Below are 15,027 nucleotides of genomic sequence, written 5' to 3' on the forward strand. Positions count from 1 at the left end.
CGATCTTGGTTCACTACAACCTCTGTCTCCTGGGTTCAATCCTTCTGCCTCAGCCTCCCAAGTAGCTGGGACTACAGGCACGTGCCTCCACGCCTGGCTAATTTTTGTATTTTTAGTAGAGACAGGGTTTCACCATATTGCTAAGGCTTGTCTTGAACTCCTGACCTCATGATCCACCCCTCTCAGACTCCCAAAGTGCTGGGATTACAGGCGTGAGCCACTGCACCCGGCCAACTCCCTGTTATTTTTCATCTTGATTGTTATGGTAGTCTCCTGAGTGTTCTCCTTGTTTCCTTTTTGTACCAACTACCCCCAAACTGCCCCCACCACAAACCTTTGGTCTTAACACAGAATTCAGCGTTAAAATGTAGGTTAGACCATGTCATTCCTGTGCCTAAAATCCACCTTTGGAATTATCTCTTAGAGGAAAAACTACAGCCTACAAAACTCCACAGTGACTTCACCCTCCTGTCACCCCTCTGACCTCATCTCCTACAACTCTCCCTTGCTCTGCTTCAGTCTCACTGTCCTTGCTGTTCTCACACAAATCCGGCACCACCTGGCTTTAGGGCCGTGGCACTTGCCTTCTCTTCTGTTTGAAGTATTCTTTCCCATGTAGTATGTGACGTATTTCTCCAACCCAGTCCTTACTGAAATGTCACTCTCTGAGTTAGGATGTTCTTGGTCACCGTATCTTGGACTATACCTTCTCTCAGCTCTCTGACCCTTCCCAGCTTTATTTTTCTTAGCATTTTTCACTATTTAACATACCATATATTTTACTTATTTATATTAACTTAATTGTCTACTTTCTCCTCCCAATATTAACTCCATGAAGTCAAGGGTTTTTATTCATTCTGGTACCTCATAGAGTTAATATTTGGAGGAGAAAGTAGAGGGTCTTTATTCTTTCCCAACACCTTGATGAGTCTTATATTTACTTGAGTTCTCATGTTGAGATCTTGATATCTTAGATTTACTTGAGCTCTTAATATGTGCCAGGCACTGTTCTAAGTGTGTTGTATGTTCTTATAAGAACAAGTATTGTCATGATCTCTATTCTATAGATAATGAAATTAAGATCTCAGCTTTAGTAATTGAACCATGTTGTCAGCTAGTGGTAGAGTTGAGATTCAGATTCTGGCAGTATAGTTTGAAGGACTCAACTTTTTACTATAGCAGAGTATGTGTCACTGTACTATAGCATCCTAGAGCATAGTAACTTCACTATAGTATAGCATAGCTTTACTATGCTATAAAGCTTTTTCAGTGGTGTTAGATCGTCTAGGGTGAGTTCTGAAAAGAGGCAATTAGGTCAGTTAAGTGGTTGGGAAAAGAGCCTCACAAGGGATAAGACCTTGAAATCTGTTTTTGTCAGGAAAAGGTGTTTTATAGATATTAAAAGTTTATTCAGAAACATTTGCTACATTACTTTATTGCCACATAACTATGTTGCTGAGCATTTTAAGTATTGGTGGGAAATATTTAAGAGCAAGTTTTTGTTGCTGAAATGCACTTAGAGCATTCTACTATTTATTTTACCTATTTTAAATATTTAATTCAAATAGCTAGTAGTGTTTTGTTTTTGCCACTGATTTGCTACAGCAAAGGTAAAAAAGTGCAGTCAGTGCAATTTATGTAATAGGGGACTAAGCTGGAAAGAGATTCCATACCCCTCTTCCTCTGCATATTTTTATTGTCTATATTTTACTTTACTGGCAAGGAACAGTTTCTCTACCTTCAGAGTAGAACTAACCAAAGCTAGTGTTTTTATAAGATCCAAGTAAAAAAATAAGCTGTGAATGATACTAGACCTGGAAAAATTATGAAAGGAAGATTAGTCAGAAGGAATATTAGAAGGTAATATAGAAAGAATTACCAATTTTGGGTGTTAAAAAGTTTTTTTCTTCTGTGTTTAATATTATATAATATATGTATATTTTGAGACGGTCTCGCTCTGTCACTCAGGCTGGAGTGCAGTGTCATGATCTTAGCTCACTGCAATCTCCACCTCCTGGGTTCAAAGCGATTCTCCTGCATCAGCCTCCGGAGTGCCTGAGGTGCCCACCACCATGCCCAGCTAATTTTTGTATTTTTAGTAGAGACAAGGTTTCACCGTGTTGGCCAGACTGGTCTTGAACTCCTGACCTCAAGTGATCTGCCCGCCTCAGCCTCCCAAAGTGCTGGGATTACAGGCATGAACCACCATTCCTGGCCAAATATTGTGTAAAATATTTGATGATTATCCTGGTACAGATACTTAAAGACACATAAAACTATTGGGAATTAATTGTGGAAACTTTTTACCATGTGGCAACTTTGTGAAAGCAGAATTATCATCCATGTTTTATTACATACATCTGATAAGAACTAGTCTTCAGTATAGAGAAAATTTGACGTTAAAGTAAGTTGGCTTAGTGATTTATCTTGTGTAGCTTCCTAGTGTTCATTTTTTGGTTTAGTGGTATTTATGACTTCCTAATCTGTAAGCTCTTTCTAGTATTACCATATTGATGCTGAAAATAAATTCTTCCCCAAATTGTTGAAGATATCATGTCACATTTAATGTAGCCATAAACTTTTTAAATAAGCTTTTTAAAAATGTTATTTTTCCCTCAAATTAATAATGCATGTACACAGGTTAACAAATCAAGTCATATCAAGGCTTCTAAAGATACATATCTGACCCTTGCCTTCCCTACCACATCCTCTTTCCAATTCTCCATTCCTTAAAGGCAGTCATAAAGGCAGTCATTTTCAGCTCCTTAGCTACATGTTACGTCTAAACTCCTATTTCTAGGTAATTTGCATGCGTAGGTATTTTTGCTTCTTCAGTTTTATTTTATTTTATTTATTTATTTATTTTTTGAGACAGAGTTTTGCTCTTGTTGCCCAGGCTGGAGTGCAATGATGTGATCTCAGTTCACTGCAACTTCCTCCTCCCAGGTTCAAGTGATTCTCCTGCCTCAGCCTCCTGAGTATCTGAAATTACAGGCTCCTGCCACCACGCCTAGCTATTTTTTGTATAATAAAGACGGGGTTTCACCATGTTGGCCAGCTGGTCTTGAACTCCTGACCTCAAGTGATCCACCTGCCTCAGCCTCCCAAAGTGCTGGGATTACAGGTGTGAGCCACTTACCCAGGCTAATTAAGCTTTCTGTCAGAACTATCAGAATAGTCATTATACTTTTATAAATAGTAGTCTGATGTATGGATAAACTAAACTCTACCTACTCTATGCTATTCAGAGCAAATTGAAAGGGTAAGGGGAACTCGGAACTTCTGAGCATATTTTGAGATGGAAATTCGTAAATTAGGAATTACCAAACTAGCATGGAAAGGATGAGATTTGAAAACCATGCCAAATGGAGACTCATTGAAACAAATGGTAATATTTGTTCTGTAAAAGAGAAGATACAGGGTGTGTATACAACTATCTTCTAAAACACAAAGATCTGTATATGCAAGTGGGATTAGACTTACTTGGCATAACTCCAAAGGGCAGCGGATGGAAATTACATGGAAAGAGGTTTGATTCAATTTGTAAAGAAGACTTTTCAAACAAATATTGCTTTCCCAAGATGAAATGAGCTGCCTCATGAGGTGCTGAATTTGCTATCACTGGAGATTTTCAAGATGTTCTTGAATGATGACTCCCATCAGGCATGTTACAGAAGTGGTGCCTGTTTTGGGTAAAAGGTTAAACCAATGTCCTGATAATATTCCTTTGGTTTTAAAGGACTGGTATTTTGTGAAATAATCATGGAAGTCTACTATATGTAAAGTTTTAAATGCTGTAGTATATATTTAATTTACAGTTATATAAGTATATAAAGTATATAAATTCCTCCTGTCCTTGAGGAATTTATAATTTAGGGTGAGAAGGACAATATACAATTTAAAAGATAAATAGGATAATTTTAGGTTTTGATATAATAATCAGGCAGGGTCTCTCTAAGCAGATATTTGAAATGTGAGACTAAATGTTGAGAAGCCAGGCAGATGAAGAGCCAAGGGAGTATATTCTAGGTATAGGAGTTGGGGTGTCAAGGCAGTGAATGAGACTGATATGTTTTAGGAACAGAGTTATTGCATAAGAACAAAGTGAATGTAGATAGAAAGGAATGAGAAGAGTAACATGGGAAGAATGAAGTAGAAAGGTAGGCATGGACCACATCATAAAGGGCTTGTGGGCCAAAGGAAGGAGTTTAGATTTTATTCTAGGTGCAGTAGAAGACAGTTAAATAGGATATTGACATGATTTGTATATATTTTTTTCTTTTTGATATGTAATTTAAAATTTTTTTAAACTGAAACAAGGTGTCGCTATGTTGTCCAGGCTGGTCTTGAACTCCTGGGCTCAAGCCATCTGTCCACCTTGTCCTCCCAGAGTGCTAAGATCACAGGCATGAGCCACCATGCCTGGCCCTGATTTATATTTTTAAAAGATGTTGTTGCTTTCTATATAGAGAATAGTTTCTTGGGGAGTGGGTGGGAGTAGTTCACAGAAGAGACTTTAATGATAGAGATGGAGTAAATGGGAACCATTAGGATATATTTTTGGAAGTAGAAGCAATAGGACTTGATAAGTTTAACCCATCAGCACTGAACACAATCTTTTCTTGAAACACTTTGAAGAAAAGTATTTCTCCTGTTTTTTTCCCTTACCTTTTTGGCTCTTCCTTTATCACTATTTTCTTTTTCCTGGCCACTCCTTATCTCCCCCACCTGTAAATATTGGAAGAATTTAGACTCAGTCTTATATTTATCCATCATTTTTTAGACTCACGGCATTAAATGCTGTTCATAAGCTGGTGACCCAAATTTGTATCTCCAGTCTAGGTTGCTCTTAAAAAACTACCTACCTGGCAGCTGCATTTGAATGCCTCTGTCCAAAATGAGCTCATAATCTTCCTCTGAACCCATAAATTGCCCCATCTCTCTTCTGGCAACTCTGTTTTTTCAGTTGCTCAGACCAGAGACTCGGAAGTCTTCTTTTGTTTGTATGTTTTTTGAGACCGAGTCTCGCTCTGTCCCCCAGGCTGGAGCGTAGTGGTGCGGTCTCGGCTCACTGCAACCTCTGCCTTCCAGGTTCAAGTGATTCTCCCACCTCAGCCTCCCAAGTAGCTGAGACTACAGGCATGTGCCACCACGCCCAGCTAATTTTTTTTATTAGTGACAGGGTTTTTATTAGTGACAGGTATTTTTATTAGTGACAGGGTTTCACCATGTTGGCCGGGTTGATCACAAACTCCTGACCTTTAGGTGATCCACCCTCTTCGGCCTCCCAAAGTGCCGGGATTATAGGCATGAGCCACCACGCCTGGCCGGAAGTCATTCTTGACTTTTTTTTTTTCCTATACTTCATATGCAAACATAGCAAGTCTTATCAACATCTCTTTCAAAATGTATTTGGACCTAGCCACCTCTTACCATCTCCCTGGTTCAAGTCCCTGTTATTTTTATTTTTTATTTTTGAGACAGAGTCTTGCTTTGTTGCCTAGGCTCGAGTGCAGTGGCACGATCTTGGTTCACTACAACCTCTGTCTCCTGGGTTCAATCCTTCTGCCTCAGCCTCCCAAGTAGCTGGGACTACAGGCACGTGCCTCCACGCCTGGCTAATTTTTGTATTTTTAGTAGAGACAGGGTTTCACCATATTGCTAAGGCTTGTCTTGAACTCCTGACCTCATGATCCACCCCTCTCAGACTCCCAAAGTGCTGGGATTACAGGCGTGAGCCACTGCACCCGGCCAACTCCCTGTTATTTTTCATCTTGATTGTTATGGTAGTCTCCTGAGTGTTCTCCTTGTTTCCTTTTTGTACCAACTACCCCCAAACTGCCCCCACCACAAACCTTTGGTCTTAACACAGAATTCAGCGTTAAAATGTAGGTTAGACCATGTCATTCCTGTGCCTAAAATCCACCTTTGGAATTATCTCTTAGAGGAAAAACTACAGCCTACAAAACTCCACAGTGACTTCACCCTCCTGTCACCCCTCTGACCTCATCTCCTACAACTCTCCCTTGCTCTGCTTCAGTCTCACTGTCCTTGCTGTTCTCACACAAATCCGGCACCACCTGGCTTTAGGGCCGTGGCACTTGCCTTCTCTTCTGTTTGAAGTATTCTTTCCCATGTAGTATGTGACGTATTTCTCCAACCCAGTCCTTACTGAAATGTCACTCTCTGAGTTAGGATGTTCTTGGTCACCGTATCTTGGACTATACCTTCTCTCAGCTCTCTGACCCTTCCCAGCTTTATTTTTCTTAGCATTTTTCACTATTTAACATACCATATATTTTACTTATTTATATTAACTTAATTGTCTACTTTCTCCTCCCAATATTAACTCCATGAAGTCAAGGGTTTTTATTCATTCTGGTACCTCATAGAGTTAATATTTGGAGGAGAAAGTAGAGGGTCTTTATTCTTTCCCAACACCTTGATGAGTCTTATATTTACTTGAGTTCTCATGTTGAGATCTTGATATCTTAGATTTACTTGAGCTCTTAATATGTGCCAGGCACTGTTCTAAGTGTGTTGTATGTTCTTATAAGAACAAGTATTGTCATGATCTCTATTCTATAGATAATGAAATTAAGATCTCAGCTTTAGTAATTGAACCATGTTGTCAGCTAGTGGTAGAGTTGAGATTCAGATTCTGGCAGTATAGTTTGAAGGACTCAACTTTTTACTATAGCAGAGTATGTGTCACTGTACTATAGCATCCTAGAGCATAGTAACTTCACTATAGTATAGCATAGCTTTACTATGCTATAAAGCTTTTTCAGTGGTGTTAGATCGTCTAGGGTGAGTTCTGAAAAGAGGCAATTAGGTCAGTTAAGTGATTGGGAAAAGAGCCTCACAAGGGATAAGACCTTGAAATCTGTTTTTGTCAGGAAAAGGTGTTTTATAGATATTAAAAGTTTATTCAGAAACATTTGCTACATTACTTTATTGCCACATAACTATGTTGCTGAGCATTTTAAGTATTGGTGGGAAATATTTAAGAGCAAGTTTTTGTTGCTGAAATGCACTTAGAGCATTCTACTATTTATTTTACCTATTTTAAATATTTAATTCAAATAGCTAGTAGTGTTTTGTTTTTGCCACTGATTTGCTACAGCAAAGGTAAAAAAGTGCAGTCAGTGCAATTTATGTAATAGGGGACTAAGCTGGAAAGAGATTCCATACCCCTCTTCCTCTGCATATTTTTATTGTCTATATTTTACTTTACTGGCAAGGAACAGTTTCTCTACCTTCAGAGTAGAACTAACCAAAGCTAGTGTTTTTATAAGATCCAAGTAAAAAAATAAGCTGTGAATGATACTAGACCTGGAAAAATTATGAAAGGAAGATTAGTCAGAAGGAATATTAGAAGGTAATATAGAAAGAATTACCAATTTTGGGTGTTAAAAAGTTTTTTTCTTCTGTGTTTAATATTATATAATATATGTATATTTTGAGACGGTCTCGCTCTGTCACTCAGGCTGGAGTGCAGTGTCATGATCTTAGCTCACTGCAATCTCCACCTCCTGGGTTCAAAGCGATTCTCCTGCATCAGCCTCCGGAGTGCCTGAGGTGCCCACCACCATGCCCAGCTAATTTTTGTATTTTTAGTAGAGACAAGGTTTCACCGTGTTGGCCAGACTGGTCTTGAACTCCTGACCTCAAGTGATCTGCCCGCCTCAGCCTCCCAAAGTGCTGGGATTACAGGCATGAACCACCATTCCTGGCCAAATATTGTGTAAAATATTTGATGATTATCCTGGTACAGATACTTAAAGACACATAAAACTATTGGGAATTAATTGTGGAAACTTTTTACCATGTGGCAACTTTGTGAAAGCAGAATTATCATCCATGTTTTATTACATACATCTGATAAGAACTAGTCTTCAGTATAGAGAAAATTTGACGTTAAAGTAAGTTGGCTTAGTGATTTATCTTGTGTAGCTTCCTAGTGTTCATTTTTTGGTTTAGTGGTATTTATGACTTCCTAATCTGTAAGCTCTTTCTAGTATTACCATATTGATGCTGAAAATAAATTCTTCCCCAAATTGTTGAAGATATCATGTCACATTTAATGTAGCCATAAACTTTTTAAATAAGCTTTTTAAAAATGTTATTTTTCCCTCAAATTAATAATGCATGTACACAGGTTAACAAATCAAGTCATATCAAGGCTTCTAAAGATACATATCTGACCCTTGCCTTCCCTACCACATCCTCTTTCCAATTCTCCATTCCTTAAAGGCAGTCATAAAGGCAGTCATTTTCAGCTCCTTAGCTACATGTTACGTCTAAACTCCTATTTCTAGGTAATTTGCATGCGTAGGTATTTTTGCTTCTTCAGTTTTATTTTATTTTATTTATTTATTTATTTTTTGAGACAGAGTTTTGCTCTTGTTGCCCAGGCTGGAGTGCAATGATGTGATCTCAGTTCACTGCAACTTCCTCCTCCCAGGTTCAAGTGATTCTCCTGCCTCAGCCTCCTGAGTATCTGAAATTACAGGCTCCTGCCACCACGCCTAGCTATTTTTTGTATAATAAAGACGGGGTTTCACCATGTTGGCCAGCTGGTCTTGAACTCCTGACCTCAAGTGATCCACCTGCCTCAGCCTCCCAAAGTGCTGGGATTACAGGTGTGAGCCACCACACCTGGCTGCTTCTTTGGTTTTAGTTATTATATTGAGTTTCTCCTATGGAAGATATAGATTTAATTTTCTCTCATACCCCCATTCTTCCCTCAGCTTCCCCCTTTTAATACAGTTATATCACAAATTTTGGTTAATCAATATTTTGTGTTTACATTATTATGACTACCCAAATACTATTTATATGTGAGTCACCTAAGGTACTGTGGCTGTATTTCCTTTCTCAAATAATTTTTAAAGTTATTTCTAAGTTTTTTCAATGGATAGAGATAGAAGATGAATATATTTAAGAAAACTTCTTGTTGACATATTTATACATATACAGAAAGTCCCCAGAGCATAAAGGTACATTATGATGATTTTTCACAAAGTAAATACATCCATGTAACTACCACATAGATCAAGAAACATATAACATTTAAACTTTTTTAAAAAAATATTAATTACCAGCGTTTTTCACCTGCTTAATTTTGTACATATGCATCACTAGTTCATTCTAAAACTGAAGTGAATTGAAAATATCCTCTTGACATACTTAAATATAGACTGTATATAGTTTTGTTTTATTTCATTTTATTCATCTTTTGAGGCTCCTTTCCTGGAACCTCTAGTGTAATTTGATTGTGTTAGAATTTTTTTTTCCTCTTGTCTATTCTCTCTTTTTGATTTCCAGTTCCTCACCTTTCTTGGTTTATCTCCTTGATTTGGGAGTGTACCATAGCTTCTTTTCCAAATATAAATGCAGTGATAATTTGCATTACTGAAAATATTTTTATTCTGTCCTATACTTGAATACTATATTTTCTGTGGATAAAATTTTCAGTTTGAAATTATATTCCCTCAAAATTTTGAAAGTTTTGTTACCACATCTTCTAGTTTTGTTACCCCTGAATGTTCTGCCCTCTGTTTTCTGATATTTTGTAGACTGGTTTTTATATTTCCTTTCATGAAATTCTTGACCTTTTCTTTTCATATTCCTGGTGTTCTGAAATTTCACAATAATGTGATCTGGGGTAGGTCTTGATGCATTTATTTGGTAAACATTTGGTTGGTCTTTTCAACCTACAAACTCATGTATTTAGGGACTTGCTTTTTTAAAAATAATTTCTTTAATAACTTTAGTTTCTCCATTTTCTTTGTATTATTTTCATGGCCTTTCAGACATTAAGAAAATTAAAGAAGCAGTCCAGTCCAAGAAAAGCAATGTCCAAATAAGGGGAATTTTAAAGTGACTTGCCTAAGGCCACACAACTAAAAGGTGGCAGAGCCTTCGTTTAGACATGTCTACTTGATTGCAAATCTGTTCTTTTTCCCCTATTGTGTGTTTAGTAGAAATTGATTATCCTAGTGAAATATACACAAATAATGTTTATCTATATCAAATACTGTATTATATTACTAATATACATACTATATCTATTTAAAAGAAAAAAATTCAGCAGGAGATAATAGTGTATAGTATCTAAAGTAATGTTTGAAGCTTTATTAGGCTCTTTAATCAGATCAAATTGATCACTTTACACTATAAAAGAAAAATAATTTGGATCTCACAGACATGTTTACAGAAAGTCTCTCTAAGAAATAGTGAATTTTATCTTTGGTACTACATGGAGATTGGGATTCTTATATTTTCTTCTGCTTCAAGTCATAGTCATCTAACCAGATTTCTGTTTCATTCTCTTATACTAGCTTGTCACTATGAATTATTTTTTAAAAATTAATAAATTAATAGAGAAAGGATCTCACTCTGTTGTCCAGGCTGGTCTTGAACTCCTAGCCTCAAGGGATCCTTCTACCTTGACTATGAATTCTTAAAGCTACAGCATATATAGCTGAAGTGCTAGTTGCTACATCATTTTTTTTTAAACTGACTTGCACCCCTAAAAAAGAAAGAGTAAGTGTTAGAAACTCAGAGGAGAGAGAAAGAGAAAGTGGCATCAAACAAAAGATTTTGATTTTGTATTCATGAAAATTAAGTCCTATATTTATACAGTGGCTCAGTAGCTTTTAACAATCTTTAGTTTTCACATTCCTCAAGAACTACAACGTCTTGAACTTTCTCCTTGATTGCATGGTTTGGAACAAATCCTGAAACAACTCCCTCTAACGGTTTTATGACTGGAAAGATCTTTCTCCTTTTCTGGGTGTGTTGCTTTGTTTTATTTTTGAGATACCATCTCACTCTATCACCCAGGCTAGAGTACAGTGGCTCAATTGCGGCTCACTGCAGCCTCTTCCTCCCAGACTCAAGTGATCCTTCCCCCTCAGCCTCCCGAGTAGCTGGGACTACAGTTGCATGCCACTGTGCTTTTTTTAAAATTTTTTGTAAAGATGAGGTCTTGCTATGTTGCCCAGGCTGATCTCGAACTCCTGGGCTCAAGCAGTCTTCCCGCCTCAACCTCCTAAAGTGTTGGGATTATAGGCATGAGCCAGTATACCCAGCCTCTTTTTTAAAAAATTAGAAATAAAGTAATCAAAAAAGCTTTTTTCTAAAGCATCATAGTTTTAAAATATTTTAAGAAATAGATGATATTTCAAATTGATGTCGGAGCACAGTGTACACAGGCTTTTGGGAAGGTAAATTTTCCTGTGAAGTGCCTTTGAGAAGGTGCATTTTACTGCCACTGATTTTGGAAAGCAGGATATTTGAGTCTGACCTGTATAAAGGTGGCTTTTTCCTGAATTTTTATTCATGTAATGTTCCCTGAACAAGCACCACACTTTTTTATTTGAATAAAAGGTACTTTAAGGAGCCCTTTAAAATATATTAATATGTCCTTTGTATTTATTAATCTTAATAAATTTACAAGCAAAAAACAAGAAAATATCCTGCTTTTTTTTTAGATCTGTATACATTATTGCTATTCAAGGCAAAACATGGAAATAGAATCAGGTTTCCTTTCAGTGTTATACATCATGGCATGCATATTATGTAAATGATGTTTAAAGTGAGCTATAAAGGTTATACTGTGTTTGTCTTGGTTAATGAATCCTATGTCTGTATTTCTTTTGAACATTTAGAGAATATTTATGTGAAAGATCCTTTACATTATTAGGTTATTTCTAATTTCTTAGGAGTGACTTCCCATGTTTGCTGTGGTCACTGACTGGTGGTCACTTTGTTAAAGGTGAGCAAGTGCATTTAGTGAAATTCGTCAGTAGCCTAGCTTCATTGGGGAGTTATACAAGAATGCTCTGAGTGTCCTGATAAATTATGGACACACTGAGGCTATTTTTTTGATTGTCACTGCCAACGCCCCATGGAGTTTGCGCATTATAGCACAGGTAGGATAATGTAGGCCTTATTTTTCTCTAGTGATTTTTGTAGCCTAAGTGGATCTCACTTCCTGCTATAATCCTGGGCAAGTCAACAGAGTTATTTCTGTCTTTGTATACAGATTATGTTGTATTATTCCTAGTTAACTGCTTCATCTAGGAAACTCAGTTTTAGTTCCTTGTAATGCAGCAAACTCCAAACCTCAGCTTTAAGGTAAAGTATTTGCCCCGTGGAATTAGGTTTAATTACTACTCTTCATTTTGGCTTTAAGTATGTTTCCTTATCATTTCTAGCACCTGAAAACGTCTCTTTTTTACTGTAAAATTTAGTGATGTTGTTTTAAAATTCGTCTTTTTTAAACTTATGATTACATCAAATTCTGTATGTTTACAGAAAGAGGGAGTAACTTCTGTATCTGTGCATTTTGACTGAAGTCATAGTTGCTTACCTTTACAGAATTAACATAATTGAGAATGTTTCCCTAAATCCTTGTTCATCTGTGTAGAAATTGACTTAAGATAGGTACTCAGATATGTTTATATGCTATATATAAATTGCATTTTCTAGTAGTTGCATACTCATAACTATATGTATAACTATCCAATTTATTGATCTTATATCTTCATTAATTAGAATACTAGGCAAAGTAAGACAAATATGCATATTAGAATTTAAAACATGCAAGGACAGGATTCATATAAGCATAAAATATGAAGCTCATAGTTGTGAAATCATTTACTTGCTTAGACTAGGTGAAATTGATGAAATTTCTATTTTGTGCAGTCTGTTCTGTGCCTTAAATTTATTACGTTGGAAGAATTATATACAAATATGAATCATCTTTTATTATGTTTAACTTACAGCATTGCTTTACAGTTTTGGATTTTACTAGCAATAACTGTATCTGTGAACTTAAACATGATATTTAAAAAAGAAAGAACAATAACTCGTATGTGTGATAATCAGCTTTGACAACTTGTTCTGGGAAATAGAAAAGTAAACTGGTGTGACTCAACTCAAATAAAAGGTTCTCTGCCCTATTACAGACACTGAAAATCCCTAGAAATAGAAACATGAGTAAAAATTACCTAGTACTTTAAGAAATATGCCCTGGGATAGATACTTAGTGTATGTATAGATTTTTTTAAAAGTAGGCCATTTCTTTTGATAGTTACTGTAATGATTAAATAAAACATTTCAAGAAAACATTTCAAGAAGTGTGACCAGTTTTTACCCAAGAGAAAACAGAATATTCTGTTGCTTTTGTATATAAAGTCAACTTGCAACATTTTTCTAGTGCAAATGAAAGCAGAGGATCTTACTGTAATGTTAACCTCTTTGACTGCTAAAGTGAGGGCCAAATAGTAGTTTCTAAAAACTAAAAGAAATACAAATTGCATATATTGTCTAATTTTGAATTATCTGACTTTCTTTTTGCAATGTAAGCTTTCAATGCTTTTTTCCTACTTTTTATTTAGTGTAAATAAGTTAAAGAATTAACTTGTTTAACAAAATATTAAGATCATTTTATTTAAATATAAGACTTGTATAATTTTTGAGCTTTTATCTGATTCAAGTAACCTGTACATACATAAAATGATTTTTATATTGCATTTAAAACTGCATAGCTATGAAGATAATGTGTTCTAGGTATTATATGGCCAATTCTCAAGTCCACCTTTAAAATACATATAAAAGTCATTATTATTTTGATTTGAAATGGAATATTTATTAAATTCTAACTTAGTAACAATTATAACTTTGAAAGTATCTAACCTATCTACATATGTTGTATTGAAATGATGCTGATTTAAATTTTTCAAGCTATCAATTAAATGGTAACCCTTATGTTAAATGGTGTAACTTAAGTACTTTTAATGTACTAGTTGAAATATTATAAAGGTTAGTAAATACTTCGATATTTTGTGGTAGCCCTTTCACAAGATTATTTTCTAATTTTTTAAATTTTAGAAGAGTCTAGTAAACAACAATGAAGCAATTAAGACCATTATAGCAAATTATCTTAGATTTTTAAGGTTATATGTATGTGTCAAATTTGGGTATAAGCTGCTTTTCAGAGTTAAATATAAAAATGTTCTCTGAAGTAAGCACATTCATAGTGTATAAAAGAAATAATTTTAGATTTGTTTTTACATCTGACTTTCTAGTATTTCTAAAATGAGAGCTTACTTTTTAAGAGACTTAAAAAAATTTTTCTTTCCTCTGAAGTTGATTTTTATTATAGTAGTCTATTTTCAAGAGCTTTATACCCAGATCCCAGTCAGCATGTCAGTAATATATGTGAACAAATCAGCTACCGGCACCCCTGTCCAAATCTGAGTAAAACAAGTAACCTTCATTATTTGTTGAGCGATTTTTAAATGTACCAGTATAACCAGATTTCAGTCTATGGATACCTCATATTAAAAGGTACAAAAAAGAGTCGTTTATTTACCTTTCTGTCTTCTTCCTTTTGTTGGTATTCCACCTGCCGTGTTGGAGTCCTGCCTTTGAGAGAAAATCTGAACATCTCATGTAATGTTTTGAGCAATTTATCTAAATCTCTATCTTATAGGGCACAGGCTAATTTCTGTATAGTTTCCATGTTGTTAATTGAAAGTCAAATAATGAAGTCAAATAAGAGATAAAGTTGTACTTTTGCTGTTAATAGCAAGTGAAAATAGATTGCTTACTTCACACCTGGAGAATCCGGTTCTGCCTGTTAGATGGCTGTTCTTTAGATTAAAGGAAGATCATTTTCATTGGAGCTAGTTGGTAACAGGAAGTCCTTGTTAAACTGCCTACGTAGAGTATGTGGCATTGGATCTGCAAATTTAATCCTGCGTTATATATGTAATATATTATTCTAAGAAAAGGGATTTGTGTTTAAACAAAGGTTACTTTCTTTTCTATAGATATCAAAACTTGCTAAAAATATAGAATTAAATAGGAATGAAAAGAAGCTTGGTGTAAAGGCTTTTTTTGTTCCATTTACTTTAAAATGGTTGAAATCTGTCCTATTTTAGGAAGTCCCATAAGAGCTTAGCTCATAAAATCATAGAATTTCAGAAGGGGAACATCCAGGAAAGAGCT

At 35.6% G+C, this 15,027-nt stretch overlaps 2 protein-coding genes across 5 annotated transcripts in view; one reads left to right on the plus strand and one right to left on the minus strand.

Annotated features, from left to right (window-relative positions):
- Positions 1 to 14,634, minus strand: part of STX19 (syntaxin 19) — a 17,998-nt gene extending 3,364 nt beyond the window's left edge. The window contains exon 1 of the mRNA XM_011927605.1: positions 14,390 to 14,634. Coding sequence (XP_011782995.1) covers positions 14,390 to 14,469 — 80 coding nt within the window. The 5' untranslated portion in view covers positions 14,470 to 14,634. The remainder of the gene's footprint in view (positions 1 to 14,389) is intronic.
- The window catches only part of ARL13B (ADP-ribosylation factor-like 13B), a 75,995-nt gene that overhangs the window by 37,930 nt on the left and 23,038 nt on the right, over positions 1 to 15,027 (plus strand). The window lies entirely within an intron of this gene.

The sequence above is a fragment of the Colobus angolensis genome, unplaced genomic scaffold (genome assembly GCF_000951035.1).
Source record: "Colobus angolensis palliatus isolate OR3802 unplaced genomic scaffold, Cang.pa_1.0 Scaffold73, whole genome shotgun sequence".
NCBI classification, from domain to species: Eukaryota; Metazoa; Chordata; class Mammalia; order Primates; family Cercopithecidae; genus Colobus; species Colobus angolensis.